This window comes from Uranotaenia lowii, chromosome 1, assembly GCF_029784155.1.
Source record: "Uranotaenia lowii strain MFRU-FL chromosome 1, ASM2978415v1, whole genome shotgun sequence".
NCBI lineage: Eukaryota > Metazoa > Arthropoda > Insecta > Diptera > Culicidae > Uranotaenia > Uranotaenia lowii.
In genome coordinates, this window is record NC_073691.1 from 84,493,470 (window position 1) to 84,518,469 (window position 25,000).

The 25,000-nt window shown below is 39.3% G+C and overlaps 2 protein-coding genes across 2 annotated transcripts in view; both read right to left on the reverse strand.

Moving 5' to 3' along the window:
- Positions 1–14,508: 14,508 nt before the first annotated feature.
- LOC129742427 (uncharacterized protein DDB_G0283357) lies at positions 14,509–24,520 on the reverse strand. Its single transcript, XM_055734326.1, has 6 exons — positions 23,573–24,520; positions 22,328–22,786; positions 22,157–22,265; positions 21,943–22,086; positions 16,199–16,572; positions 14,509–16,120 (listed from the first exon to the last, which is right to left on the reverse strand). The coding sequence occupies exons 1-6, from the start codon at positions 23,670–23,672 to the stop codon at positions 15,837–15,839; spliced, it is 1,470 nt and encodes a 489-aa protein (XP_055590301.1). The 5' UTR covers positions 23,673–24,520; the 3' UTR covers positions 14,509–15,836.
- The window catches only part of LOC129737579 (AP-3 complex subunit delta), a 5,733-nt gene continuing 5,207 nt past the window's right edge, over positions 24,475–25,000 (reverse strand). Inside the window, exon 11 of the mRNA XM_055728739.1 lies at positions 24,475–24,501. Within this exon, the coding sequence (XP_055584714.1) occupies positions 24,475–24,501 (27 nt within the window). The remainder of the gene's footprint in view (positions 24,502–25,000) is intronic.

Sequence of the window (25,000 nt, forward strand, 5' to 3'; positions counted from 1 at the left end):
TGGACGATGAGACCTACGTGAAGGCGGACTTTGGGCAAATCCCAGGTCAAAAATTTTATTTGGCGACGGCTCGGGGGGATGTACCTGCAAAATTTAAGTTCGTGTTTGCGGATAAATTCGCCCGCAAATACATGATTTGACAGGGGATATGCAGTTGTGGACAGAAAACCAAAGTCTATCTCACTGACAAGACAATGACATCAGAAGTCTACAAAAAAGAGTGCCTACAGAAACGGATTCTGCCGTTTATTCGTGCCCACGACCGTCCAGTAATGTTTTGGCCGGACCTCGCAAGCTGCCATTACAGCAAAACGGTTATGGAATGGTACGCAACGAACGGGGTCAGCGTAATACCGAAGGACCTCAACCCCCCAAACTGCCCCCAGTTCCGGCTGATAGAGAAATACTGGGCAATCACGAAGCGGAGGCTTAAGTCAAAGGGAAAACTTGTTAGGAACATGACTCAAATGAAGAACTGGTGGAATCAAATCGCCAAAACGGTGGACGAAAAGGGTGTGCGCCGCCTAATGTGCCGTATTACGGGAAAAGTACGAGAATTTCTTCGAAACAGCAATGAATAATTTTTTAAATTTTTTTTTATGAAAGAGTAAAGAAAATGCTACATTTGTATGAAAAACAAATTATGAATTCGTTAATAAATGACTGAACTACACGCAATTGTTTGTGTTCCAATATTAAATGAAGCAGACTTTAGTATTCATTTGGATTATTGTACATTCAACGTGTAATTCGACGTATGTCGTGAGTATTATCACATAAGTGTGTTTAAAGCTAGAGCTAAAAGTTATTATGCTAATGTATTGGTGAAACCAGAGTAGCACTAATTCTTGTGGAGGAGTATCTATGTGTGTGTGAGATGTCTGAGAGTTCATTGAAGAACGGCAGTTGAGAAAATAACTTTAGAGTGAAAAGACGCGTTAAGAATTGAGGAACTTTGAATTCTAAAAGAAAAATATGGCGTCCGGTCACGACAGTGTCAAATTGACACTCTAGTGCGGATGAGGGTTTAGGTACGTAAGTTATTCTATTTTTTCAATTTTCCAAAATAAAGACGATACTAGGATATCTGTAGTTGGTTCCGGATAGGCTTAACAGTCAAATTAACTGTCAAATAGCCAAGTTGAAGACAGGGATCGGATCGTAAATAAAAGTTTTTAATGTGTCCGAACTGAAAATTTGGTTTTAAGTGAAGTTTTACATATATATTCCAGAAACGTGTGCCTGTGATAGTCTTAGTTTGTATGAAACTTATAATTTTTCTCAATTATTGATATTTACAATCAACTGCAGTCCTTTTAGACTTCCATCATGTCCACGTCTCGGCGGAAGAACAAATTTTCCGATGGCCTTCAGAAAGAGTTTCCGAAATTCAAACCAACCACAAACGACTCGGAGGTTTTTTGTGTAATTTGCCAGAAACCACTTTCTATTGCAAATAAAGGAAGAGCTGCTCTGAATCAGCACTTGGCAACCCAGAAACACCAGGCTAGTGTGCGAGCAGCTGGAACGTCACAAAAAATGAACGATTTCGTTGTAGTGCAAAGATCACCACTGGAATTGAAGGTTCTGGCAGCGGAAGCGACCATGGCATACCATACGGTGCAACACAATTACATTTACCTGAGTTGTGACTGCGGAAATAAACTTGTTAAAAAGCTGTTTCCTGACTCCGCCATCGCAACGAAATTTGCCTGTGCAAGAACCAAAACGGAGGTGATTGTGAACAACGTATTGGCGCCACATTCAGTAAACATGTGTCTGGAAGAGATTAGGTCACAATCAACGCCATGTATCGGAGTCAGTACGGATGGAAGTAACCATGGAGCAATCAAAATGTTTCCGGTGTTGATTCAGTTTTTCAACCCTGAAAAAGGTATCAGGCTGAAAGTGCTCTCGAAAAAAAGGCTGAAAGCGCATTCTGCATTTGTACAAGGCTCTGAAAAGCTACTTTTGCTCTATCAACAGTCCACCAAAGTTATTTAAAAAGTTTTTCAAGGATGATGTCTATTGATGTCTATGTTTCATAATAACATTGTCCAAATTGAAGCTGCAGATATAAGTTTGACAGAAATCATTCATGTTCTAGAAGACGTCCAAAGGCAGCTATCAGAACGCTATAATGAAGAGTTTCTTCCTTCTGAAGTGGACAAAAATTTTCAAGCAAGTCTTGATCCTGCACAAACACAGAAAATGACGAAAACTCTCATTCAGGTTTACAAGATTTGTATGGAATACTTGGACAAATGGACTGGTCATTTCTGGATACTGAAAGTTTTCCGTTGGATGACTCTTTCCAAGCAGCCAGAATGGAGAGAAGTTAAGCAATGTCTCGAGTTTTTGAATGGAAAAGGAGTAGCTGTTGATAAAAGTTTGCTATTCGATCAAACCTCGAATCTCAAAGCTTTTGTTGAGAATAAGCAGGACGATGCGGATTTTAAAAAGCTGCATGCGGCGAATTAATGGGTACTCTACTTCCAGTCGATTTTCCCCAGTGCATACACGGAGCTACTAAAGATTTGCCAGTTCTTTTTTGCTATTCCTGGCCAGAATGCCAACGTTGAAAGGATCTTCAGTTACATGAACAACTTCTGGTCGGATGATCGCAGTCGATTGTTACCAGAATCGGTGCAAGCATTGATTATGGTCAAATTCAATTATTAGTATGACTGTTCTAAATTTTTCGACCAATTTGGGAAAGACAATAATTTTCTGCAAAGTGTTAGGAATAATGACAAGTACTAGTACAACGTCAGCAAGTAAGACAAGTTTTTCTTTAAGTTTTAAACAATATGTATTCTGCCGCTATTCGCAAGACTGTCCCATATGCATTTTCGTCATTTTCAGTTTATCTCAAAAATCTTTCAAATACAGTTAGTTCTTCAATTTAAACTAAAAACTTTCATAACTTTGTTCTCATCAATATTCAAAATATATGAAAAAAATACCAAGTCATGTCTGTCCCATATGAAATGTACCCGCAAAGCTGTCCCATATGTCCATTTTTACAGAATGCTTTTAAATTGCTCCTCTGATTTACGTTAATTTTACAAATATTCATACAATGTGTGCGACAAAATAAGCATTCATTAAAATTGCGAAAGTTAGACTAGATAAAACAGTACAGTAAAGTTAAAAATAACATTTTCCATAATTTTTACAAGCTAAGTTTAGCCTAATGGGTAAATTCCACCAAACTGTTTTTTTTTTCAATTTCGCACGAGGCTTATTGAATTGTTCGTTGTAAAAGATGGAAAATAGTCAGCTACTCAGCTACATGTCATAAACATCATTTCAAACTTATTTTCATCAGTAAACAACCAGTAAAGTGAATAATAAAGCGCAGTTAGAGAGAATAAAATGATCAACTGACAAAAGAAAAGCCAAATATGGGACAGCTTTGCGGGTACATTTAATACGCATGCGAAATATACTCGCAAGGCTGTCCCATCATTTTTTTCTCCTCCGCATCAACAAATTCCAAAGCAAAAAAAAACATTGGACGAAATTCTACAACAATTATCTTAATATCTGTGAAGAAAAAAAATAGAATAGTTAAAGTTTCAACCGAGAAATCCACGAAAGTTTATAAAAATCTTTAAAGCCGTTTTCTCGGTTCGTTGTTTTTGCATATGGGACAGACTTGCCGGCAGCGGCAGTATTGTTGTCCAATAAACATGTAGTAAGCGTAAATAGTGTTTTTTATATGATTATCACGAAAATTCTAGTTAATTTTTTTCAAAACGAATTTGTACTCTTAAGTATGGGAGAGTGGGGAATCATGGGCCACTTTTTTTCGTTGTTCCATAACTTCTTTGTTATAAAAGATAAAATGAAAATAAAAAATGGTATGGTTTTCTACATTTTTAAGGTATCATAAGGTATTTTTTTATAATTTTTAATAAGTTTTTTTCCCTAAATTCTGACTGTTTGAAAAAAAGCAATATTTTTTGGATTTTGAAAAATGGTGGGGAATCGTGGGCCACCAAATCCAAATTGAACAAATAACATGCAAAGTTTATGAGTTGACCCAAAACTGTGATTTCCTAATTCATTTCGTTATTTTAAAGCAATTTCAGAGGATGAAATTAAAAAGAGAGCTGTGTATGATCGCATAGATTCGAAAACCTGGCTTGCGAACGATTTGGCAAAATTTCTTATATAGGATGGACAAAATATTTTTCATAACTCTTCATTTGGCAAAGAAAACTTTACAAATAGGAAAAACGTATTTTAAGTTCTGAATGTGTATAAAAACATAAAAATATAGGTGGTTCAAGATGTGTGGCCCACGATTCCCCACAAGCTATGATTTGCAAATTGGTTGCGTTTGAGTGACTTATTGATGTTTCATCAAAAATTCCTTTTTCACGTGAAAGATCATGACAAAACTAAGATCATAAGCGTATGAGCATATTTTTGTTATGCACTTTAGGTTACCCATCGATGAAATTAGCGGGTGTTTTTTTAATTATGTAAGTAAATTTTTCTAACTTTTTTTTAGCTTGTTAAATAAAAGAAGCATATGATGGGTATTTCAGTTAACAACATATAGAAATATATGCTCACGCAAAGCGACGACGATTGCAGTTGGTTTGAGATTTTTATCTCAATACACATCTGAGATATTAAAAGTAACCCACGTTTCCCCATGGCCCACGATACCCCACTCTCCCCTACTCTTTTCATAGAACAATTATGTGTACTTTTTTTTATAAAGCTACATCTGGTAAGCCTATGAAGTTCCGGAAGAAAAATTCTGAAATACCATTTTGACTGATGCAATGACTTTTTGAATTGTCAAGAATACATCAATCAACCGATGTACATATGTATAAATCCAACACTCAGAAAAATACTATTATGTATGCCATAAGATTCTCTTATGAAGTGGCGCCATAAGAAAAATTAATGAAATTCATAAGAATGTCTTAGGGAACATCCATAAATGACGTAGCATTTGGGGGGGGAGGGAGGGGGTTTGACTTTGTGTGACGATGTGTGACGAGAGGGGGGGTAGGGGTTCAAGTAAAGCTACGTAGCTTTATTTAAATATAAAAAAAAAGAATTAGTTTTAGGGTTCACATTTGGACAGCCAGATGAGGACTATCGATCCTGAACTTGAAAGGAAGAATTTCGGTCATGCAGGACAAACGTTCGCTTCCGTGTCGAGTGAAGTTCGGTTCGATGACTATCCCGATCATGCCGAATATATTGAGACGGATCACGCGGAGATGGCGGATTTGATCGAAAAAGCTGCTGATTGGTTTGCAGCTCACGTCAGAAGCAGTCAGTATTTGCAACTCGTGAAATGCACAAACATTTCAAGCGTATCAAGGAGCGTACATCCAAGAAATGCAATTTATATTTTGCTTCAAATGTTCTCCAAAAGGAACATTGCAAAATCCACAAGGCCCCAGCCTCGAATAGAAATATTCGTCCAAAGCGGATTGTAGGCAAAAGAGAACACGAAGTGCTGGTCATCACTCCGGAGGACGATAGAGAGTGGGTGGAAGGAGCTGACATCGCAGATGCAATTATTTCAGCCGAACAGACGATGGAGGAAAGCTGCCCAACGATTTCATTGGAAACCAGAATGGAGATAATTTGAACCGACGAAACTGATTGAATACTTACTAGCTATCCTGTTGATTTTGGAGGTAAAAGTAATAATTAAAAACCGATTTTCTAAAATGGGGGGGGGGGGGTTATTAAAGCTACGTTATTATCTAGGGGGGGTCTATGACTTTGTGACGAAATGCTACGAGGGGGGAGGGGGGGTATAAAAACTCAAAATTTAAAGCTACGTCATTTATGGATGTTCCCTTATGACGCGAATGAATTCTGAAGATGAACGCCTACTTCAATGAGAGGTTGTTGCTTTTCATAAGAGATTCTTATGGAAACAGTAAATCACTTTCTAATAAAAAAAAAATTCTCGATATTTCATGCTGAAAACATTCACTTTATTGTTTGCCAAATTCGTTTAAAATTAAACCCTTCATTGTCACCATCAGCAGCGCATCAACAGACGGCTCCATCAAAGTTTTTTTTGCCGCATCTTAATCTTCGACCTTTGGTTTTTTGCCGATCAGCTTGCTGAAAAGTAAACAAATAATGTATTTTAGTTTACTAATATATTCGACGTTCACACCAAAAACATCAAATCGAACTTACCATTCCGGAGATAACAATAACATTTAACATTGAAGGAAAACTATAATAACTATGAACTGGCGATTGCTTCGTACTGTTAGATGATGAAAAAAAAACTGATGCTATGAATGAATGTGTTCATCATTTTTTCACAATGCCGTTTCTTCTATTTTTCATAAGAACATCGTATGAAAATTGAAAGAATTTCATAAAACTCTTATGAAAAATTAGTTCGGACGCAAAAAAGTGGTTCATAAGATGTATCTTATGAAATTTATAATAAGATTTCCTCTGAGTGAATGAATATTTTGACCACTATTTCGGATCTTCCGGTTGAAAAAATGCTAAATTAAAGAAAAAAACCAAATTTTCTCCTTGGTTCACTGTGCCTCTTTTTTAATGAACCGATTTTCTAAATTAAAATTTTAATTTTCTCACGGAAGGAAAGTTAAGAGAGATTGGTTTCAAGTAGACGATGTTTGACTGGCTACTATTTTACTTAAGAGTTTACCTAACTGACACCTGAGACAAAAATACTGTAGCAATTGATGAAGAACGCTACATCGCCACACTTCTAAATAAGTCATACCAGATAGATTTTGAAAAGAGGACTGAAAAGTAATTTGGCACATTTTCGCATCATTGGGTTTTCAAAATACGAAAAATAGCCGCTTTTCAAACTTCTCTTGCACTCAAATTCAACTTTTGCATTGCGCAGTAAATTTATATTCACCCGAAAGCCAATTTCATACCGATTCTAGTGGTGTAATTACATAAGCGCTGCAAAATGGGCAAAAAATGTATATCTTCCCTCCTTCACAAACAAATCTATAAAAAAAATACTTTCCTTTAGTGAAAATGTCCAGAAAATCTATTGGACGTAGTTTCAGACGCCGCACGAGCTTACGAACGGAGTTATAGTGCCTTTTTAACCCCTAATTCCCCTATATTTTGTAAACAAGCCTGAAAAAAACTAATTTAAACTTAGAAATTTTGAACAAAATTAAACCTATCATGTGTATTTTTTTTCTGAGGAATCAAATGGAGGCTATTCGAGCCACCGCACGCTTCAGAAAATGAGGTTATGGCTATTTTACCCTCAATGCTCCTAGATTTTTCAATTGTTAAGGAAAAAGCATGTTCGGACTTCCAAATTTTGAACTAAATGGAACGTATCTTGTGTGATTTTTTTTTCTCAAGGAATCCAATGAAGGCTGCTTGAGCCACCGCACGCTTTGGAAACTGGAGTCAGGACTGTTTTACTCTTAATCCCCCTACATTTTTCTAATAATTAGAATATGCAAAAAAAAATCGACCAAATGGGACGTCTCTTGTGTGATTTTTTTCAAGGAATCCAACGAAGCCGATTTGAACCACCGCACGGATTGCAAACTGGAGTTATGGCTGTTTTACCCTCAATTTTCTGAATTAATTGAATCATTTTGGGAAATGTAGGGTCAAACAGTCATAACTCCAGTTTCCAATCCGTGCGGTGCCGGTTGCTCAAACAGCATCACATTTTTCTCAAAATATCACATAAGGAATGTCTCATTTGGTTCAAAATTTTGTAGTCCAAAAATGCTTTTTTCTTGAATAATTGAAACATGTAGGGGAATTGAGGGTAAAAACAGCAATAACTTCATTTTCTGAAGCGTGCGATGGCTCAAACAGCCTTCATTGGATTCCTCAGAAAAAATCACACAACAGACGTTTCATTTGGTTCAAAATTTTCAAGTCCGAACATTGCTTTTCTTTAACTTTTTGAAAAATGTAGGAAAATTGAGAGTAAACAGCCATAAGTCCATTTTCTAAAACTAGCGGTAGCTCAAACAGCCTTCATTGGATTCCTCGAAAAAAATCACACAAGTTACGTTCCATTTGGTTCAAAATTGTCAAGTCCGAACATGCTTTTTTCCTGAAATAATTGAAACATGTAGGAGCATTGAGGGCAAAAACAGCCATCACCTCATTTCCTGAAGCGTGCGGTGGCTCAAACAGCCTTCATTCGATTCCTCAGATAAAAAATGCACAAGATAGGTCTAATTTTGCTCAAAATTTCGAAGTCTAAATAAATTTTTTTTTCAGTATTGTTTACAAAATATAGGGGAATTAGGGGTTAAGAAGGCACTATAACTCCGTTCGTTAGCTCGTGCGGCGTCTGAAACTACATCAACTCGATTTTCTGGACATTTTCATTATAGGAAAGTATTTTTTCATGGATTTGTTTCGTGTAAGAGGAAAGATATTCAATTTCTTCGCTGTTTAGACACTTTTTTCCCCATTGTGCGCTACGAAAATATGAAAAATAAAAATGTGGAATACTTCCTAAATGTTCATAAATTAGCGCAAACTACCGCTAGCAGTTGCCTGTTCGTTTCCAAAAGAGGGTGCGACTGGGCAGCAAAAACGACCAAATCATAAGGTGGTTCGTACCAGTTTAGCACTTTAGCGTTGAACCTTGCCTACAATCCTTTCTATCTGCGCCAAAATCGCTGAACCTATCTGCTTTTTTTAATTTCGAAACCGACGGATGAGCGATAACAGACAAAAACGCAAGCGTACGCGTAAATTTTCTGAATTTACTTTTAGTTTTATATTTATCACATTTTTGTGAAGTATCTGTAATCGAAGAAGCCCTTTAAGAGTAATCGGTTCTATCAAAGCAATCTTTTTTAAGACTGCCAGCGTTTTTATTCACTCTACATATAAACTTCATTCAAACTAGACACGTTTATAATTATTCCTCAAGATCCCATCAAAAGGTTATGGGCACCCACGCTAAGGACAGTTCCCATGGAATTCCGCAGTTCGACGGAGGTCCCGGTTTTCAAAATTGGAGCTTCAGAATGAAGATGTTCCTGGATTCCGTTGGCTTATTAAGAACGTTGACGTCGAAATGAAAACGCTCAGCCTCTGGTGGGTTTCGCGGATGCGGACTGGGCGTCTGATGTTGAAGACCGGAAGTCGGTAAGCGGATTTATTTTCAAAGTTTTTGGCTCCACAGTTTCTTGGTCAAGCAAAAAGCAAGCTACTGTGGCATTATCCTCCAGTGAATCCGAATACGTTGCTCTAAGTTCTGCTGCTTCTGAGGCGATTTGGTTGGCCGGACTCCTGGCTGATTTGGAAGTCAAGGAATTGAAACTACCGGTAACTATCTACGAGGACAATAAAGGATGCATTGGTATGGCGAAGAACCTGGAAACGAAGCGGACTAAGCATATTGATATCCGCCATCATTTTCTGCGGGATCACGTTGCGAATGGTACTCTGAAAATTGAATCAACAACTACTCATGATCAATTGGCAGATCTCCTTACCAAGGCGTTGGATCTAACACGTTTCCAGTTCCTGAGTCGAAGATTAGGTCTCACCGATTGAGAGAGGGTGTAATCGAAGAAGCCCTTTAAGAGCAATCGGTTCTATCAAAGCAATCTTTTTCAAGACTGTCAGCGTCTACAAATAAACTTCATTCAAACTAGACACGTTTATAATTATTCCTCAAGATACCATCAAAAGTATCGCTGCGCTTATGTAATTACACCACTAGAATCGGTATTGGCTTTCTGGTGAATATAGAGTTATTGCGGAAATCTTGAGTTGATATTCAAAATCCAGTGCAAAGTTGTATGTTAGTGCAAGAAAATCTGAAAAAAATTGAAAATCGACAAAGAGTTCGAAAAACAACTACCTTTGAAAATTCGTGAAAAATTCCGTGTTTCGAATTTAGACAGATGCAAAAATGTGCCAAATAACGTCAACTTTCCAATCATCTTTTCTAAATTTGTCTGGTGTAAGTTAAACAATTTTTACGGTTCATTGATTGAAAATTGAAAAGTACGGTTTTAACACCACTTTTTTACATTTTTTTGTTGTCATGATCCTAAAAAAAATTCAAAAAATTCAAATCTTGGAAGAAATTGTTTTTGAGCATTCCGTAGCTGATCTACAGTTTTTTCCTAAGCATGTTTTAACGGATAACTGAAGTATTGAAAGTGAATAATGTCTGCGAAGCTTATTTAATTCACGTTACAAAACTTTTAATTTTGTAAAAATTGCTTGAGAAACAAGAGAGATACAGCGGTTTTAAGCGAGGAGTGTCAAATTTACACTCAAGGTCTGATTAGAGAGTTTTTTCCTGGGCTTTCAGGGTGCGTTCATAAAAAAAGTAATGTGCAAAATTATAGATTTGAAGAATTCATTGAGCATCCCTGGAGATTTTTTTTTATTTGGATGCACCCGAATAAAGTTACAAGCCGCCAAACTTCCAATAGTGTCATATTAACACTCAAGAGCGGATTAGGTTTGATCGGGGTAATCGATGCCACTATTCCAAAAACTAGCATTCACAAAATCAGATTGCAAATAACAAATTGAAGGAGTTCTCTGAAAAGAGTTTTGAGATACGCCTCAAGGAATTTCACCAAGGTGACAGACCACATATACCATGTATCAATTTTTCAAGGGTGACGAAAAAAATAGAAATGGTTATTGGAAATCAAAGAAGGAAATGGACGTAGCCATCAATATAATAACCTTTTCGAAAATTAAATAAATTCTCACACGGGTAATTTATTTGGCGGCCAATCAAAATCTTATTTTAAATTTTATGTTGAAGAACAAGAATAAGAGTCGTCGATGAACCCCTTGAGACTTTCGGATATCGCGATATTATCAAACTTTTAAGCGTGTGTTTTTTTTTCATATTTATTTCTCCATTTTTCATACGACTTTATCTATCGGCTTCTATAGCATCATATCAATAAATATGACATACAGAGATGTAGTTTCATGCAACTAGTTGTAATCTGTACTTTACATTCTAGATCATCAGCAGAGTTTTGCTTGCGTTTTTTTTCTTCTTTTTCCGATAACTTTCAGTGATGTATTCTTCGTATGGTGTGTAATTAATTTAAATAAATAATTTAAACTTCTTAATTAGCCTTATATAATTATATTATTTAAAAAGACGACTAAAAGATTTTTTTTGTGTGGTTTCTCAATTATTCTGAAGCAATATTTTGTTTAATTTAATAGGTATTTTTTATCGTAATTCTCATACGGCATCGTAGATCTACTTGGGTTTTTGTTGTTGTTTGTATTACTTCTTTTTCCAATATTATAATAGTTTGACATTTTATGATAAAACGTAATTACAGTTAATAACATAAAATTTGACTAGCTATAGAGTTTTTTTTTCACATGTGTTTTATTCCGTTCTCCCTCTTCCTATGATATTGTTTTTTTTCATTTGCAATTTTTTTAATGTTTGCTTTTCTTTTTCACGTTATGTTCACAGGTAGGTAAATATAGATTTAGGGTCTCGATTTATGCGTTATTTTTTGCGATTTGCGAATTTGATGCTTCTACTTTTGTGATCCAAATTTGCGAGAGCGATGCAACCAACTGCACACGAACTATTCCCCGTTTTGTTTTTTTTCTTTAGGTAAGGTTAATTTCCTCCTTCGAGCAATTATGAATAGTGTTGTTCTATACATTTGTGGTAAGAAAATTTCTTCATGCGAAAACATGCAATATCTGAAGGCGATTAATCGTCGTTGCTGCGTCGCATTAACATTAACTCAGTAGAACCCAAAAGCTGATAGTTTCGGTGCAGCTTCGCGCTACAGTAACATCGATGTAGGTTGGCGCTCACAAAGCTAAGTATGAAATTCGCTTGTTCTCAGGTAACGTTTTTTTTAACTACTCAAACAAATCAGACGAAAGTAACAAAACTGTACACAATAGTGCTCTAATTGTTAGCTCCTGCGCTGTCGCGGAACGCATCTACTATCACCCAAGGGACAACGCGATTAATACTACGTGTGTTGTTGTTGTGTGTGTATGTGTTTTTGTTTTGTGTTGGTTATGTACGTTCATCATATCCGCGATGTTGAAGATTACCTAATCAGTAACTTACTGTTCAACATAATCGAACGATAAGAGCATAACGAAAAGTCAAAACTATTCTTCAACAAGTTTAACAGAAAAGCACAACATTACTAAACGAGAGGGAGGTGTGATGGAGGAATTCATATAAATAATCGTTTATCGTATAAATATATTTACAGAAACAATACAATAGGGATGAGGTTTGGAAACTTAACAGATCAAGAGGGAACTACAATTAACAAAAGATAGGAAGAAAGGGAGAAATTATGGGATGTGGAGAGGGTTGTAAAAATCACAGCATTTTTTTCTCAATCAAAACCTATTAAATCGATTCATGCGATTATCTAATAGTTTGATTCAATCATATTTAAAATTAAAATAAAAAATGTGTTGCTTGTAATACAACAAAAGTGAAATAAAAAAGAAGCTCTACATTTTTTCCAATCTATTTTCCAGATATTGTGTTTTTATGTGTGTTGCTTGCTGCATGTGCAAAAAAAAGAAACAAACTTCTATAGTAAAATCTTGCAAGTAAAAACGACAATCGAGCATACTCTATGTATGGCGTGTTTACAAAAGAAAGTCCTACATCAATGCGGCAAGGCTGAATTCATTCAGCTTTTTACCTGGAGTATTAAAAGTGTAATGAAGGGAATTTCCAAACACATGTTAGAAATTGAAAAGAAGATCATCTGTTCCAGTGACTCGAAGAGCGAAACTGAACGTTTGCATAAAAAAGGGGCGAATGTCTCCGGAAACAATTAAGCATTTCTTATCAGTCAAACTAAAACTGTGATGGCGTAAAATATAAAATTACTGAATCAAAGCAATCGAAAGATTCCCTTTGATTAAACCACGGTATGGTGGTTGAATTAGAAAGAATCTTTCTATTGATTTGATTAAGTAGAATTTTTCAAACAAGTAGGCTCACAACACATAATAGAGAGTAAAGTTACACCGTTCAGAAGTGTGCGCGATCAAAAACGGACGTCGTGCGGCACTTTGTGGACACAACCGAATACGCTTAATTGTTTCGACATCTAAAGGGTGGCAACTAAATTTTTGGAATTTTATCGAGGCCCCAATACTCAAACATAAACGGGCTCAGAGAAAAATGAGGGTGTGTATGTGTTAACTTGCCTTCTCCACAGTATTTTGCCGTCGAAACAAGAAGTGTTTCGCGAGCGCGTTGTACAGTTCTACGAACTGCACAAAAATCTCGGCAAAAAGTGTACAGCACAACCTTTTAAAAGTGAAAATGTGGCGGCTTCCAAGCAAGGTAGTGGCAGACCAGCGAAAATTATGGACGCAAAAGGACTTCGTTCTCTTTCTCGTGTCTTCAACAACGAGGTTTCACTGAGTTAACGGGATGCCGCCAAAAAAGTTCAATTGTTCTCACCAGTACATTGGCAAGGCATTGATAAAAGTTGGAATTAGATGCTGAAAGAAAAAAAGAGCCCCAGAATACACTGAGGATCAGATTCCGACTCTTAACTCCCAATGCAGCTGGATGATAATAAATTATTCCGGGAAATGTTTTGTTTTGGACGACGAAAGTTACTTCCCTCTTCCGAAGACGCACATCCCCGGAAACGATCGATACAATTTCTAGGATAGTTCTACTACATTTCCGAACATTAAATACAAGTTCAAACATAAGTTTGAACAGAAAGTGATATTGTATATCGCCATTTCCGAGAGAGGTATTTCTAAGCCATGGTTCAAGCCGCCTGGTTTGGCTATTAATCAAGATCTGTACCTGGATGAATGTTTGAAGAAAATTTTGATGCCGTTTCTACACAAACATCATACAGCTGTACAATACGTGTTTTCGCAGGATAAAGCGTCATCGTCATGTGCAGATTTTTCGGAACAGATTGCAGCAATGCAGCTGCAGAGTCGGAAAATATGAATTTTGGTTTGTTGGAGGAGAGTTCGATGGCAATAAATAGAACCAGCGGTTCTGCCGAGAAAACAGAACATTGCTTGGGCAAGCGTCCTTTGATTTCAATTTCTTCACTGTAGCAACCGATGCCCACAGAGCCCCGTCTAAAGCAGCAGAGCCGTCGGTGTAAATCGCATGGTTAACCGGTGAAAAGTTCAACTCGGATGAAGGTGACAAGGACAAGGTGATCTCACTAGAGTATTAACGCCAGCAAACAGATGCTGGTGAACATTTTGACAAAATCGTTGATTCGTGTCCGTTTGGAACATCTTCGAGCGAAAACTGGACTCATATAAATCAAGATTTTAACACTCCTTGAGCTCGGCAACAAACAAGAGTCTTCCGGCTCTGAATGATAAAATGTCAACAATTCAATGTTTTATATTTCTACACCAAAGAACAGAATTAATCGATTGTCGTTTTGCTGCAGTTTTTAAGAAATACATTACCGTGGGTGCTGTGCTGTATGTTTGCAGGCTGAGCATTGTTGAATTTATTAAAAATATTTTCGATAGGTTGGTTATTTGCAAGAATCAATTATTTCTTGTATCATTTAGGTGCGTTTCCAATTAGTTACATAGATGGTTTCTTGTCGTTTAGCCTCTTATCATAGTTTAGGTGATTCAAGAACCGAACTATGCAGGGAATTTCGTTCGATTTTTTTTATATGTTTGTAGTATGTTTTTTATCACAACCAAAGAATACCGATTCAGTAATCAAATTATAATTGTTTTCTGCCATTTAGCGTCCGATGATCCCGTCGCGTTAAGTGGCGGATGAAGCTTCAAATTTAAATAAAAAAAACCATAAATTAACGCAATATCTTGATTATTACTTTTCCCGTTCAGATGCAACCGTTAAGATCTATATGCGTAAATTACTAATTAAATTTGGTATCGTTAGCGTGTATTCCTATCAGTTCGTGAAGAGCTGTCTTGCGCTTCCCGAGAAAAAGTTATTAACATTTCGTTGAAGTTCTTCCCAAGGGGTAGCTCAAACATTTTTCTCGGCCTACAAGCGGCATTGTGACAGTACTCTGAGATCGGAATTATTATTCTTCTTTGATTATTGAATTTGAATTTAAAGAGTGATACCTCTGGGATTTTGTATTCTTTTCGTAGCTTAATATTTTATATTCAATGTCCGTATTGTTTGAAGCTGTGTCAGGAATAGAATCGTGATAGAATAGTTTGTTGATAGCGCAATAAAAGAAATCTTCTCAATTTGTTTAATTTGAAAACAATCAAAAGATACTCCAAGGATAACGAAAGGGTCTACTTAAGTACGCAGATAGTAACGAATAAATGGTAGCGTTTAAAGTCCACTGGTGACAAAATTTGACAGAAAATGCAGTCTGAAATGGGTTGAATGTGTGTTGTAATTTTTTGCTTCAGGGTATTCAGGACTACGTTTTAACATTTATCTTTACGAAAAGGATTACTTTCCTGTACAAGATCAAGCTATATATTAATCTTATCAGTTTGATACCGTTCTACAACAATTAATTTGAATGAAACACTGATTTTATTATCCTGAATACACACGAACGCCCTTGAAGCCGCGAACTTGATATCTATTGTAATATACGTGTGTTTGTGTATTTTAATATTTTGAATATTTGAATTGTATTTGTCTAAATTATTTATATCTCTGTACTTGACCACGGTATCGATATAGATAAAAGCGTATTAATCTTTACTAAATTTTCTTACTAAAACAGATGACAAAACATACGAACTGCAAACGTCGGATAAGATTCTCCCACGTAACGCAGTTCTTCCAATGATCGACTTCAACATTTCCTCAACAAAAGGTTCTTGAGTATCGGCTACGTCTCTTCGGTGTGCAACTGGGCCACGAGAGCTACCGTGGATACATTTTTGCTACTTACGACAGATCCTCCGCTCCCTGAGCCTCCACCGCCACTTGTGGCCACGGTGGTACCAGGACCAGGGCTGATTGGCGTCATGGGGAGCAAATTTTCTTGACTGACGGTACCCGTCCCGACCAGGGTCAGTTTCGGGGATGTTGCAGGCGTCAGGATGCCGAGGTTGTCATATTTACTGTTAGGTGAACCAGCTTGAGAAGACGATGACGAACTTGACGATGAAGCTATACAAAAAAATGGACAACAGAAACTTCAATAAGCTTATCCCTTCTAAATTACGAAGAACAAATCGTAATCCTTACCAATTTGACTAGATGCTGGTGCGGCGGGGATGGCAACGGCTCCGGCAACGCTAAGAGTCACACCAACCCCTGCATTACTGCTACTATTACTACTATTGCTACTGCTACTGTTATTAGTATTATTATTATTAACCGAGGAACATACGGATGCAACGATGGACGACACAGAAGACGAACAAGACGACGACGCTGACGATAAAGTTGACGAGGACTGTTGGACGAGTGTCGCTGAGCCACCCCCGCCACTCGATGACTGGAGCGATGGGCCGTCCTGCGAAGACGAGTTCTGGTGGACAGTTAGCTGGTGGTTCTTTAGCCTCTGGGACGTTTTGTAGCTCTTGCCACAGTGGCATTTGAAACCTTTCCGAACACGGCTGTTGGTGGGTGTACACAAAAGAAACGAAGTTAAAAAAAGGTTTTAATGAAAATATAAAATTCTCAAAAAAAGTAAAGAATGAATGTATAAGATCATAGTAACCTGGATGTTAGTTATTAATGTTACAATTTCTAACTGGGTCACAAAAAACCCAAAGTCTGAAATCACAGACAATCTAGGCGTAAGCGCCGACCGGTCTATCACACATCATAAGATAGAACCAAGCGGGAAAAAAGTAAAGTGGTTGCCGTCGAAAAAACACGCCGCGTTTTTGCGAAAGCCGAAAAATCCGAGGCAGAATTCCGGTTCCCGGTAATCGAAAATTAATAAGAATCTTCGGGTAAGTGAATGTCCGATGACATTTTAACGGAAATAAAAAGTCCGTCATTCAGAATATGAAGACGGATAACGGCTAGCAAACCTTTAACCAAAGCTAACCGCAATTATCTCCCGTTTCCACACAGGAATTCCGGATAGTGCTAGGGGAAAGGAACCCCTTTGATTCCGAATCGACCCAGCGAAGATCCGACGAAATCCAGCAAGAAAGAGGCCTTCTGATAAGAGGTAGGCAATTTTCATTTGTGGTTAGGAATAAAAAACTAATGGTGGTCTTTTTGCAGGGCTTTTTTGTGGTGTGGTATTTTCCATACACACGTGGAATCGTCGCCTCGTTGGATCATCGTTCGCGGGGCATCACCAGTGTTGGATCGCTTCAAGGGTGCTCACTGCCGAAGAAAAGTCAATTCCGGCCAGCACTTGAGGGAGCTGTTCATCTCGAAGTGAACTGTGGTGACGCTCAGTGCGCTGCGACCAACACCACCGGAGCGGATTGCACATCATTTCAGGCATTATTGCCTAGTATATTATATTCCCCGGCCACTAGCGCCGCAGAGGAAATCGCCACGGAGAGCAAAACCGGGTCAGCGGTTATTTGTGTTCCGGCCACGAGCGCCGAAGGGACTTTGACGTCGAACATTAAGGGCCGATTGAAGCGCTGTTCTCTTTATTTGAGCCATCAGCGCCAAGAGGGACGTTGCTCGTGTTCCGACCCCGAGCAATGTCCATAAGTGGATGTCGGGTTTTTGAGCGCTGATTGAGTGGCCATTTGTTCATCCGGCCCCCAGCGCCAATAGGACCTTGCTCGTGATCCGGCCCCGAGCAAAGGCCAGTGTTTGATGCCGGGAATTGTCGCCCAACAAGGCGTGTCAAACTAGTGTTCCAGCCTCGAGCGCTGAAGGGATTTTTACGCCGGATTGGTTGCTGCAGGTTCGTGTTCCGGCCACGAACAGTAAGGAGAAATTTTGGGCGCCGAAAGTGCCGAGAGGAGGAGCGTGATGTTCCGAGTGTGAACATATCACAAGAAACATCAAGGTAAGCTTAAGGTTTATGGTTTTTTCTTTGATAATGGTTTGATTCGCATCTGACGCACTCTTTTCATTTCGTGCACAGATTGCAGAGCAGCAAGATTGCTGCAATTATAAAATTCCGGCAAGAGATCTGCCACATTAATTAAGGACTTTTTTAATTTAAATTTTCACTCTGTTCTTCAGATCAACCATTAAGTTCAGACGTTCTTCTCTTACGCTCCGAAACCCCTGATCTATGGGCTATGGGGCCAGAGCTTGAAGTAGTCAGGAGGAACAGAACATTCTGGAAGACATCAAAGAATCTTTTAAGCATGAACGGAGGAGGAAACGGATCCAGAGTGGCGTCAACGGGAATGCCAGCCTTCGAACGGTTACTTGGACGTGCGAACTGGCATACGAGAAGTTTGCCATCCCAGCATTCCTAGAATTCAAGGATTTGTGGGAAGTCGTCGAACCCGAACGGAATCAAGCGATTGGAGCCGCTGTCTTTTCGAGAAAGAATCGCCTAGCCCGAGGGAAAATCATCCTGAGCCTCGACCAAAAGCTCTACGTTCACGTGCAGGTGACAAAACAGCTCGTAAGGCTTGGCACAAGCTCGAAACTGTTTTTAAAGACAACGGATTGACGCGAAAATGGGGCCTTCTTTACAAACTCATCACGACGAACCTGACCAGCTCTTGGAATAGCGTGAGTTTCCAAATCAACGACGAATGGTTGGGCATGCTACTGCTTGCTGGTTTACCCTAATCTTACCGGCCCATAGTGATGGGAGTGGAGAACTCCAGAGTGGCAATTACGGGAGACCAAGACTTGGTCAAGTCGAAATTGTTGCAGGCATTACAGCCACCGTCATCAGAATCCGGACCAGCATTGATTAGGCTGGACGGTTCAGCCAGAACAGGAAACAGACCTACAACCAACCCGAAACCAGCAGTCCAGGGGCCCACGTTGTCGCTGCTGTAAGGAATTCAATCACATCGCTCGTGACTGTAATACCTTAAAATCCCTTGAGAAAAAAAAATAAAATAAAGTGACTCGAAGCGTGATGATGTCTTTTGTACCATTTTATCCACTAACGAAAGTGCATCTAATGACTTCCGATTCTGGTTCTTGTCTCCATCTGACCTGAAATGAAGCGCTCCTTCAACAGGAATCAAGCGATAGTTAGCATTTTTGCTGCCAACAAAGGTGAAATGAAGGTCATTGCAAAAAGTACCGTTACCCTGCATCCGAGAGCGAACACCTGAGGAGAATCAGTTGAAGTCCATGAAGTGCAACTTATTCCGGAATTGTTGAGTTGTGGCACAACTCACACCTATTAGTAAAGAGCTTGAAGCAACTCAAACACGAAATGGCAGTTGGTATAGAGGTTGCAAAATATGCTGTGTGGGACGCCAATCAAGGTTGCCTTTCAATAGAGAGTAATCAAGTGCCGCCAACGTTTGGATTTGGCACATGTGTGTGGACATATGCGGAACGATGAAAGCCGCTTCTCTAAGTGGAAGCCGGTATTATTTGTGATTTATAGACGACATAACTCAGTTTTTGCAGAATGGCAGAAAAGCAAACAGAACGGAAGCTGAAGATGTTGATGACTGCTAATAGTAAAGAGTTCAAGAAACTATTGTTCGGGAAGCTGTTGAATCAATTGGGTATTCTTCACCAAAAAACCTTTGAATACACTCCAGAACAAAATGGCCTTGCTGAACATGCCAAAAGGACGATTGTGGAAAGAGCTTGCTGTATGCTGTACGGATCGAAACTCCATAAAGTTTTTTGGGCCGAGGCGGTCGCTGCAGCGGGTGTGAATTGCTTCGTTCTCCTATCCTCGCCAAAACCAAAAGCTGTTTCTCGGTTCGTTCCCATTTTCGTCGAAACCCCGAAAAGCATCTGACGAGTTAGCTTGCGAAGTCGTCCTTGGAAACCCTTCGGTACTCCTGGTTGGCCTTCCTCCTTCGTTCGCCGTTGCATCAACTGCTACTGCTTCAGTTTCCCCTCTGGAGCCACCAGTGTTGTGTAACGTTTGTTGAGCAAAGTTAAGTTATTTCGGCTATAGACACCCAGAGTGTGAGAAATGATATTGAGCGTGTGGAGCTATTAGGCACAGAATAACGACAGTGCATTGATAATGCAGGCAGCGCCATAAAGAAAATTTCGGCACGCTGCACAATTTCAAGTCAACAACTGACATATAATAACAGCTGTCAGTAAACGAACGAAGGCAAGCACATTTATTTTTTCATTGAAAACTGAACGCATCACACGCCAGGCTTAGGCCGATGACATAGTGAGTGCGATGCGATGCGATGCGAACCGGCGAATGCGATTGAATGCGGCGAACCACATTTGATGAAAATGTATGTAAATCGCTTAAACCTGACATATTCAAAGCGGCGAAGCAGATGTGTTCGCATAGGCTGCGTCCGTAAATTCGCATCGCATCGCTCTCACTATGTCATCGGCCTTAATCGAAAATCGTCCGGAGAAGGTGTTGCAGAGATCGAAAGTGGACCTGACGGGTGTCCCCAGTGGTGCATCAAGTTGGCCAAACACAGCGTGCTTCGAGGTCAGCGGACCGTACTTCTGAGTACTGACGACTCGCGAGTGCTTGGTTTGGATGCGAGTGCTTAAGTTCCGGTTCTGACGCTGTCTTACTTTTGCTTGGAGGATTCCAGGCATTTGAGTCCTATAAGAATCAAGCGCCATGAAGGGGAGGAGAAACTACGGATTCTGCCAGGGCGATTATTCCGCGCGACGATATCATCATGTGAGCAGCTCAATGTAAGTTACCCCATTATCACCTTTATTCTGGGGTGCTCGGCATTCGACCATAAATAGCAGCCTACTCGTGAAATTTTGATCACTTCTATATTGTGGCCACAGATTGCTCCACTTTCAATTCGAGAGTCTCACTCGCAACATGGACTCTAGCAGTCTAGCCAGGATCAAAGCTGATGTGCCAGAGCGTTGATGGGTCTCCGGTAAATCCAGATTAAGGAGGATTGTTGAAGATCATAGTATGTAATGTTCGTAAAATCGCTCAAGAAAAGCCATCAGGATTCGTTTCAAGCTAGAATACTTATACCTTCGAGTGCTGTGATACGCACGTGGTAATAGTTTCCGTTGAATATTTATCGAGCATCAACACACTAACTAGGTACAAGAAAATTTTCAATGCCCCATTGGGGACTACCGGTGCCATTCGTCACGTGGCTAATCAATGATGATCGACACACTTGATGATACTTTTTTATGTCGCTCCCACAATCATTCCCCCACGTCTATCCTCGCATCATTGTCTATAATTTTCGTTATTTATAGACGATTATGAATGTCTAAGAAGAAAAATCTGAAGAAATACCAGGACAACATATTGAAAAAAAGCCGTAGCACATGCTGGACAGTTGTTTGCGGTTACCTAGTATAGTAATGATAAAATGAAAAATCAAAATGAAAGCCTCTAAAGATTGCTCAAAACTGAAACATATCAGTTGTGATCCTAGAAGGTTGAAAACCATCAAGGAAGGCAATCACAATCGAAACGTTCGATTGCTGATAGTCCGCGTCGTTTTTTACGACATCATGTTTTGCTAGAATGTTTCAAATACAGAAGCGTCGTTGTCGTGCTTGGTTGTTTATATGATTTATTTGGAGAAGGAAAGATTGACTGCTTCGATTTTTTGGCTCTAAATGCAGTTAAGCATGGCTCAGTAAAAATGATTGGTTTTCGGAACATTACCTGGATGTAAGTTGTTCAGGGGTACAATGAAAATGAATGTATGAATTTTATCTACGAACAGATTCAGAACCCTTAAAGTGGTCCCCTGGTCCTATATCTTATTTCAAACTTTTATATTGTCAAAAGATTTAATTGAGACTAAAGTTCAACAATGAACATGTTAAATTATATAAAACTCGTTTTCAAGTAACACCAAAGGAATATGAACGAAATAAAATTTAAAAATTTATAAAAGTGAAATTAAAACCATAGTGATACGTACTTTCCATCTTTTTTGTGACCATTTTTCGAGTGATACTTGATGCCGTTGACATTTTTGTACCGCTTCTTACAACCGGGAACAGGACATGCAAAGGGTTTCTCGTTGGACGAGTTCAGACCATTACCACCGGATGACGAATGTCGCCTGAATGATAAAGAAGCGCATTAGTCATTTTTTGCTCATGGACCATTTTCCCGAACAACTCCCGTCTTACCTGCTGCCATACCGCATGATGAACTCCGAACTGAACTCTTCGGTAGTCCACGAATCGTTACTGTCTTCCGATTCGGAAACCATCATATCGTCATCGTCCATTTCACTCCCTACAATATCAAAAATATAATTTAAAAAAAAACATTTCTTTTTACACAAAAGTATTTCTCACCCGTTGGCGTTGTACTCCGATTCGAGGATGACATGCTGTAACTGTGATGTTTGATGGCATTCTTTCGTTTGATGTCGGTACCAGCCGATCCAGTCGAGCTAGCTTTCCCATCTGATCCTACCCCGGGTCCACCGCCGCCGGTATTCGTGAGTCCACTGCCGGTAGTAGACCCGAGACCACTTCCGTTGCCACCATGCAATGACGACGTTGTGCTGCCCGGTGTTCCTGGAGGTGTACTTTGGTAACCTGTCCCATCGGAGCCAGCGTTACCGGGACCACTACCACCGCTGAGGGTTACCTTCAGGCCGGAAGCATTGCTCGCCAAACCCCCTCCAGCGCTACCATTGGTAAGAGAACTATCCTTGCGCGTAGGATCAGTGATGAAACGTAACACGTAACTCAACGGAAGACATGTAGACTGGGATTTTTCCTTTTGGCCAAGGATCTGTGAATCGTAATCTGACAAAGTACAAAGTAGAGTTTCGATAAATTGCTTTTCAGGTATTATACATCTACCTTAGGTGAAAATTTGACTAATCCAGTAGGCAAGGTATGAAATGTTGTTTCTTGACTTGAGTAACTAAATAAGTTTCTGATCGCTAGGATGATAAAGCTTATAGGATTGATTCTACATATATTCAAAAACCTAGAGAATAATCTTTACAAAAAACCTAGCTCTTCATTTAAAAAAAAAGTTTTTAAACCTTTTCACAGTCTAGCTAGATTGTCATTGCGAATAAGGAAAACTGCTGTTTAAAATTAATGTTGATAAGACCTTTTGACATCGAAACACCCATAACAACTTGAGAAAGGGTTTTCTGTGATGCAATCTTCTGCGAGTTTGTTTGCATTTTCTTGCGGAAGAGAATGTTTACAAGGATGTTATCAATACAAATTGGCCGATTGAGAGCGAGTCCTCCGAGAGAACTCTCTTGCTGTATTATTTCTCGTTGCACAAGCACTCACTGAAATGATAGCGGTTTGTGTCATGACTAAACCGTACGCTCGCTCTCCCTTTTGCTTATTGAGAAATAGATATCGCGTTGTTGTTTCTGTCCCGTTCCGTACCGTATTCTATTTGCACTCACGTAGTAGGCCGAACACACGAATCCATTCGCAATAAGAACAGCGCAGATATTTGTTAATAAATGGCCACCTCTAATTGATCGACTACTATGACGAAAGCAAACCCAGAACACCTAATCTAAATTTTAATAATGCTTCATCCGGAACCGTTCCACTTACCTATATGGGTATCCTCGATGTGCTGGATCAGGTCTCCCAAACTCGGGAACGTAATGCCACAACCATTGAACTTACATATGTTAATCAAAAACACAGCCATATTCTAACTTGCCCAGCTCTTCTCACCGCTACCTCTCGCTCAGCACAGCACACAGGGATTCTTGCTGCTACAGTGCTACCCCGATTGCCCTGCCCCACACACTCTCTTTCGATCACTTCCGATTATTACCGACAAATCGAATGACTAATTCGATAGCTAAACAGTTATTCACAGATACGAAAGCTACCACTAAGCAGCGCGGGCAGATACGCCAACTCTTCCCACTGGACGAGCCGTGCAGTAGTAATATCCCGAAGAGTTCCGTTCCGCTAAGGCGAATAGGTTGCAGTGATGGTATATTATGGCTGAATCAAAGATGGATGACCGAAGAACATGAGCGCGCTGATACACACGCACACATCGAGGGTCACTCTTTCTCTCGGAAAGTTGTCAGCTGGGTGTCGGCTGCTCAGCACTCAAACTTCACAGTTATATCAGCCAGCAGCAGGTCGTTTGCTAGAAGCAGCGGTATCGCCGAACGTAAATACTTGGTCTCGCACACACACGCATCAACCTCTAGCAGCAGCAGTTTTATGAATCACTTCGCTTTGGTGTGAGAATCATTGCGGAACTTGCGTGCGGGAGGGATCTCTTGTCAACCAACACACATGTTCAAAGCCTACTACTGACTGCTACTAATATCTCATGTTTATTTTTATTTTTATTTACTCCCTGCTGCATTCGCACTCCACGGCTGTCGGCTAGTGGACGACAAAACGATGTCAGCGATTGATGATAATTGTGATGAGATAGATAGATGTATGGCAGATACCAGTATTGCGGATCTATTTTGTCATGCAGTTTAATAATGATTGTGCGTTATGCTTTGCTGAAATGAAAAAAATAAAAACAAATATTGAGTTAGAGTTGTTTTGAAGTTTACTTTTTGAACAAGTTTTATCACTACGATAAATAATGCACTGCGGGCTGAAATAGATCCTAGGCCTAGTACAAGGTCCCATGCCAAATTCAGGCCAGATCGGACCACGGGAAGGGGTTGCTCCAAGACCGTGAAGTTTGTATGGGATATAGAGAAACTTTTTTGGGAGGAACATCAAATAAAACACCAGCAATAACTTTGTCCCCTTCGATCGATTTCTTTTGAATACAGTTTTTCTTAAAGCTTGAATTATGATAAATATTTAGAGTTAGATAAAAAAAAAAGTTATTAAACTTCAAAAATAGCCTAACTCTATATATTGGCATTTTTAAAAGTGCAGAGGTGGCTCCAGAGAGCTAATCATCAACACTAATAATATTCTTCTGTACCGTCTCAGTCATTAAGATTCCAAATCCGTTCTTGCGTTTCCATTAATCGCGGAACCACG

Excerpts from the sequence above, each read along its gene's own strand:
- LOC129742427 (XM_055734326.1), bottom strand. The coding sequence starts at position 23,672 with ATGGCTGTGTTTTTGATTAACATATGTAAGTTCAATGGTTGTGGCATT. Across the intron at positions 22,787-23,572 it reads CATCGAGGATACCCATATAG|ATTACGATTCACAGATCCTT; the intron begins GTAAGTGGAACG and ends GTACTTTGTCAG. Across the intron at positions 16,121-16,198 it reads ACCAGCATCTAGTCAAATTG|CTTCATCGTCAAGTTCGTCA; the intron begins GTAAGGATTACG and ends TTTTTTGTATAG.